Source organism: Onychomys torridus, chromosome 2, assembly GCF_903995425.1.
Source record: "Onychomys torridus chromosome 2, mOncTor1.1, whole genome shotgun sequence".
In the NCBI taxonomy this organism is placed as follows: domain Eukaryota; kingdom Metazoa; phylum Chordata; class Mammalia; order Rodentia; family Cricetidae; genus Onychomys; species Onychomys torridus.
The window spans coordinates 105,507,565-105,529,676 of record NC_050444.1 but is presented as its reverse complement, the minus strand read 5'-3'; the positions used below and the strand labels follow the sequence as shown (position 1 = coordinate 105,529,676).

Genomic DNA, 22,112 nt, shown 5'->3' with positions numbered 1-22,112 from the left:
ATCATAGAAAATGTGTAGGTTCTTGAATATAACACTTGTTCAATATTTATACTACATATGAATAAATAGGAGTGAGGTAGACCTTTAAGTGATGACATAATATTATTTAATAATTCATTTTTAAATAACTATCTATAGTAGTATGATCTAATAGCATAAGATCAAATCACCTCAAACATACAATAAACTACATAAACACAACCACCCAGTTTCTCAAGGATTTTCTAAAGTGATAATTAGCACATTGAAGGTTAATGTTGGCCTTACCTCTCCAAGAAGTTCAATGCTGCGCTCTAAAAGTTGAATTAACGATGAACATTCCCCAGTTATCTTTAAACTGACTTCACAGATACACAGCAGCTGAAGGATGAGTTGGGTAAGCTGACTTTTCCAGAACACAGGATGGCGCAGAAGGCTTAGATACACTTCCTCAACAAACAGCATCATCTCTGTTGTCTGAGTCAGATCTTTCATCTGTTGAAGGAAGTCATGCTGGTTAAAATTATAGAATCACTTCAAGCTGTCCAAGAAGTCTTCAACAGAATAATGTTCTCTAAATCGATAAAAACTTGAAGATGTAGTAGTGATGTAGCCGTGAGGGTTCCACTCCACAGCTCTGCCTTCTCCTTTTGTCACTAACCACAGTACAACTGTTACTGCCTTTGCAGCCCTTGTCTCACACAATAAGACTCCCAACACAAACTCCTTCTATTTTTGTAACTTCTTTGAAAAAAGATGTCTTAGGCAAATGATATGTAGTGCCTACATGTCAAAGGACATCACCTCAAAGCTGGTTTTCAATTCTCCTACAGTTTAACACAGACACCTGGTCATAAGGTCAGCATGTTATCCCCATAAACTAAGTTCTCCCTCTACAAGCCTTAGCAGAAGCATCATTAAGCAGAGTGGAGAATGTAATAAAAGACCATTTTTAAATGATAGCTGTCTTCTCAACAGGCTAATGCATTAGACAGGAAGGACTTGGGTGCCCTTGAAAAATCCCAATTCAATTTACACCCTGCTGTTCTGTTCAAATTCTGGATTCAGTATTAAGGGTGTGGTCCAGCTCAGAACAACTATGGTATTTCCCAGGGATTATAAACAATGAACCATCTGCTCCAGTCAGGATGCTTGTGTGTGGTAAGTTCATCAAGAGAAAAGCCTGCAGTTTCACCACTGCTTACCACCCATTAGAAAAAGAGACATCTATACAACTTATACACAAATAGAATTCCTAGAAAATCAGAAAGATCCCAAAAGATGAAGGGGGAAGAAAGAACACACACAAACACATACAAATTCAAAAATAAAATATCAGCAGCCCAATAACTAAATTATTTTATTCTCTTTTAATTATATATGTATTTATTGTGTGTGCGGGTGTGCACGTATGCAACACGGTGCACATGTGGAGGTCACAGGACAAGCTGCAGGAGTGGGTTCTCTCCTTCTGCCTCGTGGATCCCAGAAATCGAACTCAGGCCAGCAGGCTTGGTGGCAAACACTTTTACCTGCTGGGCTATCTCATTGACCCTATTTTGTTCTTTTGCAAACATAGAGCCATAAAAGTTTCAAGGGTACTTATGGACTAAACACAAAAGCCTGGTGTTCAGATGGTGGCTTATTTCCTTGAGTGTATTCATTTTGTATACTAGAAATTTTCCATTAAAAAAATAATCTCGCCAGGCGGTGGTGGCACACGCCTTTAATCCCAGCACTCGGGAGGCACAGCCAGGTGGATCTCTGTGAGTTCGAGGCCAGCCTGGTCTACAAAGGGAGTTCCAGGAAAGGCGCAAAACTACACAGAGAAACCCTGTCTCAAAAATAAATAAATAAATAATCTCAATAGATTAGCTGTAAAAGTTCTCTAGTCTACCATTATCAAATTCTTAAGAATAAATTCAAAGTAATGTTCTATCTCTATGTAAAAATAGATCACAAAGCATGGATAATGTATGATGTGACAAGAATCATTTATAAAAACCAGCTGCACAAACATAAAATGGAAAAGCAACCAGTTCAGGAAAAAGCTAAGTAGGTGTCTCACTGACCCCTCTCATCCTAAAACAACAGGAGTGGGGGAGGGGGGCTATTTCTCAAAACATAGTAACTTCAATGTGCTTCCTTTCTAGTGTCCAGTATGGATTGGGCCATGTCCACAACACTGCATTTACCTCTGAGAAGAGCATTTCTCATCAACTAGCATATTCCCTGCACCTACTGGTATACCGAAGCAATGATTAGAGAAAATTCTAGAAGCCATTTCATGGGAAGAAGTGGTTTTTGTTTTACTTCTTCGTTTGTAATGATGCCCAAGCAGGCAAGAAAGATAGGAGAAAGAGAGAAAGCTGAAACACAGAGAGGAGGCTTAAAGCTCGTGCTATGTTAGAGAAGAAGAGAATACTAGTGGGCAATTGTTTAATGAAGATCAATAGAAGTACTTGAAAACAATGTCCTTCTCAGGAATATATTCATTGGCTTCGGAGATTATTGTTTGAAGACTATAAAAATACCTTCCACAAGTGAAGAACTAGATTATGCAGCCTCTATGACTCCTATTTCTCATTCTTTCTCTTAATAAAACAAATTTGTTACATGACTAAACGTGACACTCTCCTTTTTTCTCATGTATCTCAGTTACAGTAAAAAAAAAGGGGGGGGGGCGCTCCCAAAACCATTCCATAGTGTGCTTCTACAAGCATCTAAACTTTCCATGAAGAAAGCAAACATTTGCCAAGCCACATAGAACATGGTAATAAAGACATGGTTGGAAAACTGCCCCAGTTGAAGACCTTCTGCCTGTATATGCTTTATTACCCATGCAAAACAAAAGCTTTAGAAAAGCCGCTAGAGAATTCATTTTAATTAACTTTTCTCTGCCTTGATTACAGGAAAGCACATTTATGAGTCACAGAGGAAAGATTCACTCTAGCCACTCCTTGCTAACACAGACTTAAAACAGGTCATCTGTGACCCAAAGTGATCGCTTTGAAATATATCCTCAGATTCTTTCCATCAGCTGAGCAGCATGGCGCTCTGATCCCCACTAATGGCCTGACCTTGATCAGGGGATGGGATAGCCTGAATAATGAACCACTACACTAAAATCACAGGCCACTGGCAACTGCATGGTTTTTAATCTGCAGTCATAGAGATAGGGACTATAATTTCTCTCTCCCCTCAACTCCCTAGCACTTTACTCATAACTCTATACCTTGATCAACTGTCCATAAGGAATTATGAAAAGTGACATACTAACACATTTCTTACACTGTGAGTTTCTGAAGAGCAAGAGCAAGAGACAACAATGGATCCTAAAGGGACAAGTAGAAATTCAAATGTAGCACTCAGCAGGCCAAGTTCTGCATCTTCAGAACAGACCTACTCACAGACATGCTTTTTGTTCAATTGGCACAGAAGTGTTTTATTTTGTTCTGTTTTTCTTCTACCTCCTAGTATCCAGCACAAAGAGAAGCTCAAAAATTCCCTAATGATTCTTCATTGCTACTAATCCAAAAAGGAACAATATTGATTTATACTTCAGTGAATTTAATACAGTTAATACAGTATGTATTATTAAATCTGGATTTAATTCCTTTGTATTCTTTAAGATAGTGCCAGCATTTCTAGCTGGTCTTGCCCATTCACACAGGATCAAGAACTACTAACAATCATTAACACTTACTGGTGCTGATAATCATATGAGGGAAGGACAATGAACGATGGAAAGCCTTACCTGCAAGCATGGGATCATGTTACAGCACAGCTGAAGTATGTGCTGTTCCAGCACTGCAGGCTGTGCTTCATCACAAAGACCTCTGGGTTGAAGTAAGACTTTGAGCAGGGACAGCCGGAGCTTAGCATAGTCTTGTAACTGGGATGGTTCACAATAGAGATACCACAGGAATGGTGCCATTATTTGAATAAATGAAACTTCTGACCTGCAAGTCATGTAACATGTCAGTCAGTCACTGAGTTAATATCAGAAGAAACAGCTCTCACCTCAAGGGAATAAAAGACAAGGTTTGACTATGGAGCTAAATCCGAGTGACCATGACCCAGAAACATACATTTAGTTCTCTCCAATGAGGAAACATTTTCATAGAGCTTGTATAATAATAAAGCCAGAAAAATTAAAAATCAAGTCATTTTTAAAATACACTGCTGCAAACGTCAGAGAGGCAGTTACAGCAAAATGGAGGAATCTCTCCTATAGGCCTCAGATGCTATGGTGATTTCATAGCTTTGGGGACGGTGAAAGTTAGTGGACTGTTATGTTGTTAAATTCCAAAAGGTTGCCTGTTGAAAGATGTTCGGACCAAAACAGAGGTGGACAAGGAATGCTCTTCATGGGGCTAAAGCTAGCCAAAAATAAACTGAAATTAGACTCTGGACCTGCAACATCTCCCCTCTCCACATCATGGAAGTTGTAAACAGGCAATCAGTCTTTGCAGACACAGCTCCTTTCCAGGAATTCTCCTACACACTATCAAGCAGTAAGTGGCACATATCAACCTACAGCTGTGGCACATCCTAAACTGCACTAGCGTCAAGGAACTGTTGGACATGCCGTGACCTAATGGGATCTTGAAGGGAATGACTCGAGAGAAGGAGGCACTAAGCCAGGTTCCCAGGACTAAAGGACACTCCTCCCACTTTACAATAGTGGCAACACTCCAAAACCAGTCTACAGTGAATATCAGAACCAAATGAGAACACTTATTAGAATTACAGATACCAGGATCTTTTCTCCAGGGGCATCACACAGGCACGCATTTGTTAAAAAAAAAAAAAAAAAAAAAAAACTCGGTAGATAAAATAAATCCATACAACTATCCTATTGTATGTGGCAGTTCAAATTTATAGCATCCCATGGTTTTCTTTTCCATTATTTTAATTACCATCAGTTAGCCACAATCAGAAACTAATTAATGGAAAGTTCCAGAAACAAACAACTGCTAAGTTTTTAGTTGTACACATGCTGAATAGCATGAGAAGGTTCCAAACCAACCCACTCAGCTCCTCCAGGACATAGACGAAATACGCTATGCATGATCCTCTAGGCCAGTAGTTCTCAACCTGTGGGTTGTAACCCCTATGAGGGCCGAGCAACTCTTTCGTGGGGATCACATATCATGCATATGAGATATTTACATTACGATTCATAACAGTAGCAAAGTCACACTTATGAAGTAGCAATGAAATAATGTTATGGCTGAGGGTCACATGAGGAGCTGTGTTAAAGGGTCACAGCATTAGGAAGGCTGAGAACCAGTGCTCTAGGCCATCATGAGTTTCTCGGCAGCCATCCTGGTGTCAGATCAACTACCATGGTAGTTTTCATAATACTGTCTGTGCCCAAGTAACCCTTACTTTATTCACTAATGACACCAAGAAAGGAGAACAGTTGTTATGGCAGTTTGGAAGTGCCAAAGACAAGCCATAAAGAGCTTCCTTTTATGAACAAGTGATAGCACTCAGTGAAGATTAAAAATCACATGCTGAAGTTACTAAAATTTGTGATAAATAACTGTTAACCTTTAGCTTTTTTAGATAGTAGCATCTCTCTATTACACATACTTCAATTTTATCCATCATTTTAGACACCTATTGGATGTCTTCATTTTAGTGTCCCCCCATGGATATGTGGAGCTACTTTACTGTTACCTTGTTAACCTACAGAATATAAAAGTAATTCCACTTTACAGCTTGAACTTACTTGATCCTTACCAGAGCCATAGATAGATGAATAGATGGATGGATAGATGGATGGATGGATGGATGGATGGATAGATAGATAGATAGATAGATAGGCAGGGAGGGAGGGAGGGAGGGAGATGATGGATGGATGGATGGAAGGAAGGAAGGAAGGAAGAAAGATGATAGAGATAGACAGAGATAGGGGTGTGTGTGTGTGTGTGTGTGTGTGTGTGTGTGTGTGTGTGTGTGTAGCTCTGATACACAGCTACAAAAACTGAGAGATGAATGAAGTAGTTGCCCACAACCTCTTCTTAAGAATCTCCAACTTGGGGCTGGAGAGATGGCTCAGAGGTTAAGAGCACTGACTGCTCTTCCAGAGGTCCTGATTTCAATTCCCAGCAACCACATGGTGGCTCACAACCATCTGTAATGAGATCTGATGCCCTCTTCTGGCCAGCAGTCATACATGCTGTATACATAATAAATAATTTTTTTAAAAAATGTTTAAAAAAAAAAAAGAATCTCCAACTCAATCGACATACCTTTAATATCTATTTAGATTCATTATATTCCAATAACTCCTAATCCCCAGACATCATCATGCCAGAATGACCTTCAAGGATAAAATAAAAACCTGACCATATCATTAACCAAGTGAAAACAGTTTGTCCTATGACAAAAGGGTGAACTGAATTGTGACACCTCCATGGTTCAGCCTCTGCCTATCTTGCCATCCTCACTCTCCACTGAATCATTACACTTATTTCAGGTCTTCAATCACCCCACTGGGCCCCCAACTTGCTGGCCTTTCTATTTCTATCATTCTCCAGTTCTCCACTTTGCAATGACTGCCTGGAGTCCTTTTCCTTCCCTGACAGGTGGTCTGTGGTCAGATCACTATTATGTGCTTCCACAGCACAACTGTTTGTTATCATGGCATGTGTAGTATTTACATCCCTTGCCAAACTATAATTCAAATGAGGACACAGACCATAGATTTCTGTTTACTGCTGTATCACCAAGACTGTATGCACAGGCATTCAAAGAAATGTGCAATCGATTCACATGGTTACATAAAGTTACAGATACTCAAAATTAGCATGCATCATTCAAATATGACCTTATTCTTTTTCATTCTATTCAGTGTTTTCATTTATTATTTGTTGAGAATTGATTAACTATGATTCAAAACTGAACTAAGCATGTTTTTTAACATAAGTGAAATTGCATTGTTGTGCTTCGTTAATGATAAAATACTATTTAAAAATTGCCCTGACTTAATCTCATCTGCATTTCCAGAGTTCTGTGATGATTTGGTACTATCACAGTGGGGTATACAATCGCCGGGGCAATAAAAAGGAAGAGAATAAAACAAACAGCCCAAATCCCAAAGTGATAAAGAATATTTAAAATGGGGACCAATGTACATCTGTAGATATGTCTTCTCTATTTATGATCTCCACTGAAGAAGACACAGTAGAAAATATCTAAATAAAGCTCTAGGCCCACCTCTGCCACCAACATTTCACTTAGCCTGTAAAAAGCCATGCAATATGTTCTCCCTAGTTCCCTGTTCTCAAAACCCATGTGCTAGGCTAATAACCTGAAGGTACCAGACCTAAATTCCACAACACTGTTAATTTATATCGTTCTCAGCTCCTGAAAAGTGAAAGTGAAAGCACAGCACAGGCTTTCAGTAAATGAAAGTAGAACTTGCTATAAATACTGCCCAAAAGATCTAGCATGAGGATATATTGACATTTCAGTATATCTGACTTAAGTATCTAGTTTAATCAATAGTTCCTACTAACATGGAAAGAACTACAATGTCTTTCCATTTTGACTCCTTCACACTGTGGAGCACTGCTCCTGTTCTTACTAAATTACCAACCTACCCGTATTACCTTCTAAACAAGAACTTAAGAGTTACTGCTCCTAAAATTAGACCTGATGAAAAACTGCAACTAGAATTATCAATATCATACTGCAAGGCACAAACCCATAGTGCAATTTAGAATGGAAATTGCCCTTTTGCAGGTCAGGCATGGTAGCACATACATTTAATCCCAGCACTCAGGAATCAAGAGACAAGTAGATTTCTGAGTTCAAGGGCCCCCTTGAACCTGATCTACACAGTGAAGTCGAAACTAGCCAAGGCTACTTAGTATTACATTATCGGGGGGGGGGGGGGGGACGGTGCACAAAAACTGTAAAACAATTTAAAACTATATAACTCAAAGAAATTTCATTAAGCAAATGCTTATAAATTTATTTGGGTTTTTGTTTGTTTCTGACAGAGTTAAAGAAAGGTTTGTCTAGTAACTATTAATATTGTAGCTATGAAAAAAAATTTATGGGAAGGTGGTAATTTTGAACCACCTTCTTATAGCTGATTACAAGATACTGCAGTCTGAATGTTTCTATGATAAGATAATCTTTGCCAGGCAGTGGTGGCATACGCCTTTAACCCCAGCATTTGGGAGGCAGAGGCAGGCAGATCTCTCTGAGTTCGAGGCCAGCCTGGTCTCCAAAGCAAGTTCTAGGAAAGGCACAAAGCTACACAGAGAAACCCTGTCTCAAAAAAAAAAAAAAAAAAAAAAAAAAAAGATAATCTTCAACCCATTTATGGGATTTGTTCACAAAAATTTGTGATTTATAAGGCACCTACAAATGTTCTGAGCATTATGAAGATAAGACAATGGAAGAGGATCTCTATCCTCCAACAAGTCTTAAAGATGGCAGCAGAGAATAAAACCAAAAGTAAGTTTAATGGCATCAAACACAAAAGAGAGACAACTCACCATTTGCAATAAGCAAAGATGAAGAACAAAATGCAAAGGAATACAGAGAACTTGGTTGGGAAATGGAATAAAATTCAATAGAAGTAGGTTTAATAACAGCTATTCTCTACTGGATAGTTCAACAACCAATATGCCTGGCAGATCATGTTCTCTTACTGCTAAAAGAAAAGAGAAACGGACGGCCAGCTCTAGAACATTTCCTCTCCTTAGGAACTCCATAGTCACAACAGCTAACACAAGAACAACACACAGCTCCAGCTCTAAAAGCAGCACACCCCATTCCATGTCCTTCATTTATTTTATGTTACCTTTCAGGGCACTGCTGGAAGAAAGCTGTCAGCTGCTGCAGGAGTAGTGGCCAGCAATCAGGCCTGTGTTCAAGCACGGTGATCAAAGGCTGAGGATGATTTCTGAGAAACACAGAAAATCACATTGTTAACTCTCATTTCAGGAGCACACATTCTCTCTATCCAAATACAGCAACAAAAAAAGCAATGCCAGCTACAGGCATTTTCCAGGATCTCTAATGTCACAAAACTACCACTTCCTGAACTAGGGAGGTGGTTCATAACAACCAACTTTCCCGCATTTTATCTAATTCTTCTCCTGAAAAAAAAAAAGGGGGGGGGGGGATCCAGAATCTCAGAGGTCTAAATTTAAGAGTGGAATTTAATAGCTCAGATTTTGGGTTCCCTAAACCCAGTAGTTCTCTCCAAACTCCTCGGATGACTTCCTTCCTCCTCCTCCTGGCCCTCCCATGCAGGCAAGTTTCCCTTTCCTCTCACTTTAGGCTAGCTTGTAAGCACCAAGTGTCTTCTGTTCTCAGGTTTTTGTTGTTGTTTTTAATGTGCTTACTTTTATTTTATGCGTGTCTGTGAACCATGTACATCCAGTGTCTGGAGACCAGAAGAAGGTTTTGAATTCTCAGGATCTGGGATTACAGGTGGTTGTTAGCCCTAGTGTAAGTGCTGGGAATTGAATCCCCAGTCCTCTGCAAGAACAGCCAGTACTCTTACTGCTGAGGCATCTCTCAACCAATTCACATTTTTCTCTACCTTCTTAGTACAAGATTCTGTGTCTTCAGCACATTTAGGGTGTAGAAAAAGACAATATTTTTCCCTCTCAGGTAACAAAGTATCTAAACAGAAAAGCTCAAAACTACTGTTGTGCAGGGAGTTATAGTAGCTGGCCTATTTCCATTAAGATACCTATAAAGGCTTTATTGAACACAGGATCTGAAATCTGGAAGATTCTTAGAAATGGGCTTTAGAAAGAATGAAAAAACCACCAAGTCATTTTTTTCAATAGTTCAAAAGCCTAATAATAATTGTAAATGTACCACTGTGGTTTAGTTTTAACTTTACATTTATTTATGCATTTGGGGAGGAAAGGCACCTTGGAGTGAATGTGGATATCAAAGGACAACTCTTGGGAGGCAAGTCCCCTTCCACCACGTGGGATCTAGGGATTGAACTCAAGTCATATGGCTAAGCAGCAGGTAAGGTAGATAAATACTTCTTTAAATGTGTTTGTGCAATGCTAGGAATCAAGACCAGGGCCTCAGCAGTGCTAGGCAAGCACTTTACCACTGAGCCACATCTGCACAGTGTTCAAGTGACTTCTTAGAGACATCCCTCTTGATTCTTTTTAAATTTTCATTTCTTTGTGTATTGAGGAAGGGGCATGTGTACCATGGAACATGAGTGGAAGTCATGGGACACTTTTGAGAGTCAGTTCTTGCCTTACGTCCCTATTTCTGCAGCACAATATGCTGCAGACTAGGTGGTTGAGCAGTTTCCAGGCAATTCTCCTGTCTCTACTCCCCATCTCCACATAGGAGTGGGAAGACAGAGGCACTCTACTGTATCTGGCTTTGTATGTGAGTTCCAGGAATGAACTCAGGCCACCAGTATTGCAAGAGTTTTTACTCACTGAGCCATTGCCAGCCTTGTAAAGGTGTAACCCAGCCTGAACTCAGAATCATAATCCTCCTGCCTCTTCAACATACTCTACCAACATGTACCACTGTAACTGGCTCTTCTTGGTTCTTAAAGCAAGGAAGCTTTTCCAGCACATCAGCATCATCAACTAGAAACTGAGAAAAACAGATCCTCACAACCCACCCAGATTTAAGAGTCCTACTATAAAGCACTAATTCCAACCACAGCTGCAGCTCAGAGTGGAACGCTTACCCAATGACAGCCTCAGTTACCTTGGGGTTGCTGGGAATACTGTTAATGCATTACCAACTTTACAAAACTCTACAGGTGGTTCTAATAGACTCTACACTTTGACAGCTGCTACAAGGTACAAACCTCTGATGAAGGAAGTCAGGATAAGGCTTTTTCTGATTTATTCTGTCTTTTACAAAGAAAAAAGTTTGGTATATCTATCACATTTAAATATAAGGTTTGTGTTAAGTATTTCTCTGCAATCCTCCAGAACTTCTGGCTATTATACCTTCATCTCTTTATTTTCGCTCCAAACTTACCTACTCTGCCATGTACTTACCTCATAGGCTAGCAACCTGCTTATTAAAACACAGGCTATTTCTGACTACCAGATTAACACCATTGCTAAGGGATGGTTCCACAGAACTTTTTATGCTAAACCTAAAAATTCGCATCAAAATCGGGTACACAAATCTCAAACACTTGAACAGATACACCGATCCAGAATCACTTTCCATTCTGGTTGTCACAGATACGAAGTCCAAACACTCCCAAGTCCTAAACACCACTCAGCACATCACAGCAGAACAAGGTCTTAGACGCTAACTGCAATCACTGTTCCTACATGTTCTGATTAGCACGTTGATGTAAGGAACTTTATACAGGCGCATAATCCTCCAGCTAAGGATGGCCTTCGTGGATGCTTAAGAAGAAAATCTGAGAAGTTAACAACACTTTTTGTGCAATCACAAAGCTCTGAAATGCTTTCCAATTACTCTCTTAAAAGTTAGATCCTGGGGCTGGAGAGATGGCTCAGCAGTTAGGAACACTGGCTGCTCTTCCAGAGGATCTGGGTTCAATTCCAAACACCCACATGGCAGCTCAAAACTGGCTGTAACTTCAGTTCCAGGGAATCTGGCACCCAAACATGAACAAACACGCAAGCAAAACACCAATGCACATAATGCACATGAAATAATTTTTTTTTTTTTTTTTTTTTTTTTGGTTTTTCGAGACAGGGTTTCTCTGTGTAGCTTTGTGCCTTTCCTGGAACTCACTTAGTAGTCCAGGCTGGCCTCGAACTCACAGAGATCCGCCTGCCTCTGCCTCCCGAGTGCTGGGATTATAGGCGTGCGTCACCACCGCCTGGCAAAATAAATTTTTTTTAAGGAAAAAGAAATCAGCTCCTTACTCCACTTCTCTTACCCTTCTTCCTATACCCCCCCCCCAAAAGCTACTATATCTCCTTAGTCCTCTTACCCTTCTTCTTCTTCTTCCTGTCTCTCCCACCCCCAAGATAACTACTGCAGATCAAGCTGTCCCTCAAAACATATTCAAATTCAATCAGGTCAACAAAAATAAAAGACAGTCATTTTAAAATAGTAGCATGACACACATGCACACAGTTCTGCTCCACTCAGACTACAAGGAATCATTCACCCTGTTGCAGGACACTGAGGGCCTGCTTCACCAGCTATTGCATTCAGGCAATTCCAGGTAGCATCTCAGACTTAATCTTTAAAGATTAGATTAAGTAGAATACACTAGAATAAAGATCCAGATTAATTACTGATTTAGACCTCTGGATAATTAACTTGTCCAGACGACTGATTATGTCCACTCTAAATGACAATATTGTAAAGAATAATGTACAATATTGATTATGAGAGGCTGATAATCTTAAAAGAAACAACACAGAAAATGAAAACATTGACTCTTGTTGAATAATATTTGATTACTAATATTATACTATTTCAAATGAACACAAATAACCTAAAATCAATAATAATTGCCAAAATTTTGTTTTTAAACTTTAAGCATGATGAAGCAAAGAGCTAAATTCTCCCTCGGGAATCATCAAATTGATATGTGAATAATACATAAAGGCTTGCACTCAAGTTATAGAATGTATATATTGTAGGGCCCTGCCCCCCCCCCCATTTTGGGTAGCTGTTGCCTTGCTTGCTGACCTTGACCTCAATATCCTCCCTATGCTAATCCCCTGCCAGTTTCCACCTTCCTGAATGCTTAAGGGAAGTTCCTTGTTTGTGTATCCTGCATATTGGGCATTAACAGCTTAGATGCAAGAATGTAGAACATTCTTCTTAGGGAACTTCTGCCCTCCAGGGTTCTCCCATTGTGCTGTAAGCCTGTATTTAAGGTTTCCTCCCTCCTTCAATAAAAGGCATTCAGCATTCTGCCGAGGCAAATGACCTGCTGTCTCTTGTCTCTGTTTGTGATCCACAGCCCAGGCAAATGACCTGCTGTCTCTTGTCTCTGTGATCCACAGCCCCTTACTGGGACATGGTGAATGGGTGGTGGTAGCATGGGCATTACCACCACAAGTGGAGGTTCCACCAGGATCCGAGAAAGAAGGGACAAGCTGATGGACACCTGAAGTAAGGCTGGCCAGCATTTTAAAGTAAAGAGAAGGTAAGGGTGAACTGTCATGGGTGCAATAGGGCACCTCCAGTAAGAGCAAGACAGCTAAAGATTATACCAGATCAAAGGGAAAGGAAGAAAATAAAAAAGGAAATCTTCCCAATAGAGAATAAAGGAAAGGAAATTTCCCAATAAAAAAGGGAGAAATTTTTAATCAAGAAAAAAGGATTTTCCCAGGAAAAAGGGGAAAATTTTTGAAACTTGGCCTAAAGATTTTGGATTCCTCTACAGGTAGAGGAAGGATGAAGGAAGGAGAAAAGCCTCTTCCCAGTGGTAATGGAGGAAGAAAAAGCTCTTCCCAATATAGAAGTTTCAGGACAGCTAGAGCTCTGAGCTCTTTCTGCCTGCCAGCTCAGAGCAGCAACATCTGAATTACAGGAAGTCCGGTGCTGTGGGATGTTCTGTATGTCAAATGTGTTGCTCTCATTGGCCAGTAGCCGGGCAGGAAGGATAGGGTAGGCGGGACAAGAGGAGAAGGCTGGGAACAGGAAGGCTGGGTGGAGATATACGGCCAACCGCTGCCATGACTAGGCGGATGTCAGGTACTGGTAAGCCACGAGCCATGTGGCAAAGTATGGATGAATAGAAATGGGTTAATTTAAGATAGAAGAAGTAGATAACAACAAGCCTGCCACAGCCATACAGTTTCTAAACAATGTAAGTCTCTGTGTGCTTACTTGGTTGGTTCTGAGCATCTATGGGCCTGGCGGGTGAGAGAAATTTGTCCTGGCTGTGGGCCAGGCAGGAAAACTCTACCTACAGGCCGGCAGGTGGGCCTCACTGCAGCTGGCTGAACAAGCAAGCAAGCCCAGAGGTGAGAAGTTTTGTTTTCTATTTGCTTAAATTTGGTGTAAATGTTTTTTATTTTTCCCTCAGAGTGGTAATAATTCAATACTTAGGATCCCTTCGTGGGAAATGGTTTGTTTTTCTTTTTCCCCTTATGGTGGAAATAACTCATTATTAGGTAATCCCTTCATAGGAGAAAGAGGAAGTTTCAACAGGAATGCATGGCAGGCAGGTACATGCTGGCGGGAGGCATAGCCCTAAGGCCGAAGAGGGGAATGGGTGGGCAATCAAGCAGAGGCCCGGGAGGGACAGGCACTAAAAGTATAACAGCCCAACTTCTGGTGAAAAATGGTTTTGGACAGGACATGGAATGCTAAGTCAATGCTGTTTGAATTTCCAGGGATATTAATCATTCATTGTATAAAGGATGTTCTTTTCTTGTGATTGTCTTAATAAATGTTTGGATGAATGTTTGATTTTCATGGTAGATAAACTAAAGGAACAGAATTCATAATTTTGAACTATATATTAGGAATGCTCTTATCTGTTGATCATTACTGAAAATTTGGCTCTGCTCTTTAAATTGCTTTCTAGTAATTCCGGTTTAATTTTATAAAGTTACCTCTTTAAATCCTATAGATATTGTATTTAATGCTTTTATAATTGGCATATGTAAAAAGGACCATGGAAATAGAAGCTGGTGATAGAATTGCTCCATTATTCTTGCTTTCATATTTTAAATGATAAATGGAACCTGTATGTAGAACTGGAGGCTTTGGAAGTAAAAGAGAAAAGATGTTTTGACAAACTGTTATCAATGGTAAACAGCCTAAATGAAAAATAAAATTATATGGGATTGAGATTGAAAGATTATTGGATTCTGGTGCTGGGTATATCTATAATTTCACAAGAATCCTGAGATCCCAACTGGCCTCTACAAAAAGTCAGGAAAATGGAGACTGTTATAATATCTTAGAGCCTTATATAAAACCATGCTTCTCATGGGAGCAACACAGCCTGGTTTGCCTGCCCCTATGGCAATTCCTAAACATTGACATTTAATTGTGGTTGACTTATATGGATGATATTTTATTGGCTGCTAAAGATTAAAAAAACTTGTTTTTGATGCCTATTCTAAATTACAAGAGGTTCTTAGCCTGGCTAATTTACAAGTAGCCCCAGAAAAGGGACAGGTATCCTTTCCCTATCATTATTTAGGTCATGAATTGTTAACGCACAGGCATACGTCCACAAAATATCACTCTGCGTATGGATCAGCTACGCACACTTAATGATTTCCAAACCTTTCTGGGAGATATTCAATGGTTTCTGTCCACTTTAAAGATTCTAACAGGTCAGCTTTGTCCTTTGTATGATGTCTTAAAGGGCGACCCTGACCCTTTATCTCCCCATGAATTAACAGCTGAAGGGCATACAGCCCTACAGCGCATGCAATGCAGGAGACCCTGAAGCAGGCTCACATGCATTATATAGATCTTTCTTCTCCCTTATTGTATTTGATATTTTGTTTTTCTCATTAACCTACTGGAGTGTTTTGGTAAACACGTCTTATTCTATGGGTACATTCCCCTGCTTCTCCAGTGAAAACCATTACTCCTTATCCTCAGGCTGTTGCTCAGATTATATTTAAGGGAATCAAGATCAGTGTTCAAACTTTTGGTAAGGAGCCAGATATTGTGGTGACCACCCCATACACCCAGTCTCAAATAGCATGGTTGCAAGCTAATGATAATGATTGGGCCATATTGACATGCTCCATGCAGGGTCAGTTTGATACCCACTCCCCTCCAATGATGTGTGTCAATTTTTTAAATTGCATCCTGTTATATTTCCCAATATAGTACAGATGACTCCTATTCCTCAGGCCCGTGTAGTATTTACTGATGGCACTTCACGTGGTTTTGCTGTGGTAGTTTCTGGTAACATAGTGAAGAGAATGAAAGTCCAGGGCACTTCTGCCCAGATGGCAGAGGTACAGGCACTGTTGCTTGCTTTACAGATGTTTTCTGATGAGCTTCTAAACATTTATACTGATAGCCAATAGGTGGCACATGCCATTATGCCTTTGGAGACAACAGCCTACATACCATCCATTTCTCCATTCATGAATATTTGTTACAAGTGCAAGGTCTCATATGGTCCCGCTCACATAACCTTTATGTGGGCCATATTAGAGCTCAGACTCAATTGCCTGGACCTCTAAGTGAAGGAAATCAGAGGGCTGATGCCATTACTGTATGGCTGTCACATTAATTTGCTCTGCCTTTCAAAAGGCTACTACTCAGTTACACCAACGTTATCATCTTAATGCTGGATCTCTTCGTCATCATATGGGCATAACCCAGGAACAAGCCATCCAGATAGTTAAATCATGTACTATTTGTGTTGAATTTCTACCTGTTCCTCATTTGGGAGTTAATCCCCAAGGACTTTTATCTAATCATGTGTGGCAGATGGACGTAACACATGTGCCTTCCTTTGGAAAATTACAATATATCCATGTGTCTATCAATACATATTCCTAATTTTTGTCTCTGCCCATTAAGGTGAAAGGATGTAAAGAATCATTGTCTTCATGCTTTTGCTTATATGGGAGTTCCAAAATACATAAAGACTGATAATGGTCCCACTTACAGCAATACGAGATTTTCAAAATTCTACCAAGATTTTTCTATTGTTAATAAGACTGGTATTCCTTATAATCCCCAAAGGACAGGCTATAGTAGAACGCTGCCATCATACCTTATAAACATATTTTGCTAAAGTAAAAAGGGGAGAGCTAGGGGTTCATCTCTCCTCTCCACATTCTATTCTTTCCCTTGTTTTATATATTTTAAATTTTTTATCAGTGGATTCTGCTGGAGTATCCACTGCAGATAAGCACTGAAAAGCTCCTGTTGCAAATCACCCTCTGGTGCAATAAAAGGATCTTTCTACTGGCACTTGGAGGGGACCCGATTTGGTGTTGGTGTGGGCCCGGGGTTCTGTTTGTGTCTTTCCACAGGACAATGAGGTTCCTCTTTGGGTTCCTGAGCGCTGTGTGCGCCCTGTGGCTGCTGCCGAATCCCAACATGGCAGAGACCTATTGGGTCTCTGTGAAAAACTCTCCCCTTCTGATGCCAATGGGGATTGAGAGCCCAATATGGCCAGCCTTGGCAAGTATTAACATAAGCCTAGGAACTGTAGCCATGCGGTTGGATTCTTCAGAAGGTAATGTATGGTAACTGCTTTTTCAAGTATGTTTGAGAACATGTCACCCAGACACCTTGGTGTAGTTAGAGTTTTCCTGCCTGGCTCACAGTCAGGACAAATCTCTCTCACCCGCCAGTCCCATAGACACTCAGACCCAACCAAGTAAACACACAGAAAATTACATTGTTTACAAATTGTATGGCCGTGACAGGCTTCTTGTTATCTACTTCTTCTATCTTAAATTAACCCATTTCTATTAATCTATACTTTGCCACATGGCTCGTGGCTTACCAGTACCTTACATCTTGTTATGGCAGCGGCTGGCCGTATCTCTACCTTCGCCTTCCACTTCCCAGAATTCTCCTCTCTCCTTGTCCTGCCTATACTTCCTGCCTGGCTACTGGCCAATCAGTATTTTATTTATACAGATCAATATCCACAGCACCTTGGAGATTAAGGATAACCCTGAAGGTCACTGACCTCTATTTGTTAAAAGTACCATGCCAGCTAAGCCTTTTCATTTTTGCAATCCTCTTCAAGCTGGTGTAGTACCTACCTTTTCAGGAGCGGCTCTGTGCAACATTACTGGCCTCCTGAAATTCATCTAGCCTCTTTTGAAGATAAAATTTGTGAGCCTGAATGTAGCCATTATGAGACCATTTGTTCTGCTTCTTGAGTGCTGTCTGTTTTTCCTTTGTGGTTCTTTTTTTGGGGGGTTGGGGGGGTTTGAGACAGGGTTTCTCTGTGTAGCTTTGCGCCTTTCTTGGAACTCACTTGGAAGCCCATCCTTGAACTCACAAAGATCCACCTGGCTCTGCCTCCCAGAGTGCTGGGATTAAAGGCGTGCACCACCACTGCGGGGCTTCTTTGTGGTTCTTAGTTGTTCTTTTGCAGAGCTGCCAGCTTAAGTCGTACTGGGATCAAGAAAAATGGGCCTTGGTGGTTTGTGTTCCTGAAGTTGTGTCCATGCCAGTGGACCATGGCAGTGAGACACAGATGTTGCTCACACGCTCCAGAAGAGAATTTGACTTCACTGCAGCTGTTCTTGCTACTACAGTGGTGGCGGCCACAGTTGCTACTGTTTCTGGGATTGCCATTTCATAATTGGTTACTACAGCTAACACAGTGGAGACCCTGGCAGCAAAAGTAGCTACCACAGCTAATTACTCTTTCATTCTATTGGGCATGACAAATTTAAATCAATAGTTATATACATTTCTTTTTTTTTTTTTTTTTTGAGCTGAGGATCGAACCCAGGGCCTTGCGCTTGCTAGGCAAGTGCTCTACCACTGAGCTAAATCCCCAACTACTCTGGTTTCTCTTCAGATCATATATACATTTCAATTGGCTTTGAAAGTTATAAAATTTATAAAACTTGAGAGTCACTTGCTTTTGGGATACAATCTTAGGAGGACTCCAATTTGCAGTAATGCTTGTTAAGGAAAGGACTGGATCAATTGCTTTTAACCTACTGGCTATGGGTGGGTTAGGACTTCTGTTGGTCTTTTCTGTGTCTAACACACAGATTGCAAGCCCAGCGGGACTTAGAGATCTTTGGCAGCAGTTAATTCTACAGCTCACACATGGTTGAGCATGTATGATAATGAGTATTCAGAGACGGGTAATGTCTGGGGGGGGGGGGGACCTCACAAACCTAAGACATAGCGCCTGTGTGGCCTGGGCAGGTGTCTCCATGATGGGTAAGGTGACCTGCTGACATCCCATGCAACCTAAGTCAGAAGCTCATTTTTTAGTAAAAGGGGGGACCTGTAGGGCCCTGACCCCCCATTTTGGATAGCGGTTGCCTTGCTTGCTGACCTTGACCTTGATGTCCTCCCTATGCTAATCCCCTGCCAGTTTCCGGCCTCCTCCCTCCTTCAATAAACAGCATTCAGCATTGTGCTGAGGCAAATGGCCCGCTGTCTCTTGTCTCTGTCTTTTGATCCACAGCCCCTCACTTGGACATGGTGAGCAGGTGGTGGTGGCGCAGGTGTTACCACAACAATATATTTCTTAACTAAACCAACTGCACTGCTGTCATGCACAAGAGTGGCTTACTCTTAGCACCGCTGGCATGTTGGACAGTCAGTCTTCACTGTGGGTGCCGTCCTATGCACTACACAGTTTGCTTAGCAGCAACTAGCCTTCCCCACCAGATAGCTGCTCTTGTACTCCCTCCAAGTACTGACAATCAAAAACTTCTTCTGACTCTAGTAACATCCCTGTTGGGGCAACGTCTCTGGTTCGGAACCGCTGATGGAAGTCCACACCCTGAACTGCAATAGGAAGCACAAAGCTGAACAGAGAGCAGCACTAGGCCCTGCCTTACACAGAACTAAAAGCAATCAATCATGACCAAAGTTTACATTTCTTATGGAAATACATTTAACAAAAATTAACACTGGATGCACAAGAGAAATTCAAAGGCTTAAAATGGAAAAAAATGTAAAATTATTCCTTTACAAAATAAATCTTATTCTAAAATAAACATCATTAGAGAATATAGATGCTAATTTGAATATGGCAGGAAATGAACTTATTATCCTATCAAAAATATTATAATTAGAACATGTAAAATGTCATAAGGCTGAGTACAGTTCATTCTTGATGTATTCAAGATTTGATTATTAAATTTATGGATTATTCAAGATTTTTCTTTCTTCCTTTTACTTGCTGTTTGCTAGCCATTCAACTTCTCTAAATGTATCCAAATGAGAACGTCCAAGGCATTTGAACAGACACACAATTGAAACTCTGAAATTTTAAATTTGAAGTACCACCGATAGAGGGGTAAGGAGAGAGGGGAGTATGCCTCAAGATTCACTTACCTACACCTCCCTACTAGTTATTGGTCAATAAGGCTCAACGGTCCCCAAAACAAAATGGCACAGTTACTGATATTGCTGTTGGTCGCTCACCAGGAGATGATAAAACCCTATTGCTGAAGACACAACACACTCGCCTTAAAGAACCTAGTGGAATCAAGCTGGAACTGACCCGAAAACTTCCTCCCTGATAGCTAGTTTTAATAGTGCCAGAAGGTGCTATGCAAATTACTGGGTTAGAAGAAATGGCAATGCTATGATCCAACAGAGAGCTTTTCATGCTACAATACAGGCCTGCCAGGCAAAATATGTCCACAAGGTTTTGGGGGGATAACTAAAACTACTTTTGGATCATATTTGAGGCTTACTCCACAGGAGGGAATTTATGCCTCCTACTGTAAACCTGGTCAAAGGCCCATGGTTCAGGAGGTCACAGGTCCTAAGCAGGAACCTAATACTATTGTCTTTCTAAATCAAACATGTTGCCAAACTACCTTCTAAATATTTCTGTTTACACATCTAGATTAGTGCTGCCCTCAACCTTGGCCAAGGGAATTCCTCTCTGTGGTGGTCAGTAGTTAATGCAGAAACTCAACTGGTGGAGGTACTGAGAATAAGTAACTATTGGGTACTCAGCCATAATTTAGACATCTCCATCAATACCTGACCCATGACTCAGGGAACATTAAAGAAGGGAAAACAGAAAGAATTTAAGAGCTGGAAGAGAGGGAGAAATGTTGTGAAATGTCTTCTGGCAGGACAGGGCCACTGCATGCATGAATTCACTGCAGCTATGGTTATCTACATAAGACGAAGGCACAAGATCACCACTAAAGGGACTTTAGGAAGGGAAGAAGGGAGGGAGGGAGGGAGGGAAAATGAAGTGAAAATAGGATGACATGAGGTACCTGAGAGGAGTAGAAAGGATTCTAGATGGGTATGACCAAGATACACTGTTTGGATGTAGAAAATCATCAAAAAAGAAATAAAATATTTTCAAACGCGGGGGGGGGGGGGGGGCAGAAAATGCGCTAAGCCCAGGCATCTGCCTATTTCCTGACTACGGCAGCCTCACATTGTCTCCTGCCTCCATGCAATCTCTATCATGATGAGCTATAACTGGAACTCTGAACCAAAATAAACCCTTTCCTTAAAATAAACTGATTCACGAATTCAATCATGTTGTCATTAAGTCATAATCACTGTGGTGTTTTTTATATAAGTCGTGACCACACAGCAGCACCCTTGGGCTCTTTTACTATTACATAGCCATGTCCCTATCTCAAAACTAAAATTGGAGAAGCTGGAACAGTAGGAACAGAGAGCACAGAATTATCAATCCCGTATGTATATATTTATTTTTTTCTTTTGAGACAGAGTCTCATGTAGCCAAGACTGGTTTCCAACTCACTACATAGCCTTCCTCTGCCTCCCTAGTGCTGGGACTGTAGGCATCCACCACCAAGCCTAGTTCATGAAGATCAAACCCAAGGCCTATACATACTAAGCAAGAACTCTAGCAACTGAGCTACATGTCCTCTCCAAATTTACATTCCCCAGCAATGCATGGGATCCCAGGCAAGAGAATTAACCTTTCTTGACCAAAGTTTCCTCATCTATAAAATGGGCTAGACTAGATAGCTAACAGAGCTGGAGCTGCATAATCCATGTAAACACTGAATTCTAAGAGGATGCACAGGACTAGATGTGCTGTGGAACAATCTATGTACACTGTATGTATGCATCACTGTCACTGGTTAAGGACGGAGTCTGAGAGTCTCTAGCCAAATGTGGAAGAAGCAACATGGGAAGTTCATACACAATGTAAACTAGCCTCAGGGCAGCACATGGATTAATAAAAATGGGTTGATTTGAGTTCTAAAAGCTGACTGGAGACAATCCTAAGCTAGCAGATGAACATTTATAATTAATAATAAGTCTCTGTGTGGTTATTTGGGGAACGGTTGGCAGGATAGAAAAGTCTGCGTACATAGATGCAATCAAACCCTGCAAAGGCAGCAAACCACAAAGATGGTGTTCCCACAAGTAATCCTATGGCGAGCCTGAATGGCTCTAAGGCCAAAGTCTGCTAAACATGAGGCCTCATCTATTTTTATCTCAGAGAGAAAAACTATCCTGCATTGTCTGGTTCCGAGGAAAGTAAAGTGCTGTGT

General features: G+C 40.8%; 1 protein-coding gene across 1 annotated transcript in view; it reads right to left on the bottom strand.

Annotated features, from left to right (window-relative positions):
* Focad (focadhesin) overlaps positions 1–22,112 on the bottom strand; it is a 286,698-nt gene that overhangs the window by 192,788 nt on the left and 71,798 nt on the right. The window contains exons 6-8 of the mRNA XM_036178561.1: positions 8,810–8,911; positions 3,737–3,941; positions 268–474 (exon numbers count right to left, since the gene is read on the bottom strand). Of these exons, the coding sequence (XP_036034454.1) occupies positions 268–474; positions 3,737–3,941; positions 8,810–8,911 (514 nt within the window). The remainder of the gene's footprint in view (positions 1–267; positions 475–3,736; positions 3,942–8,809; positions 8,912–22,112) is intronic.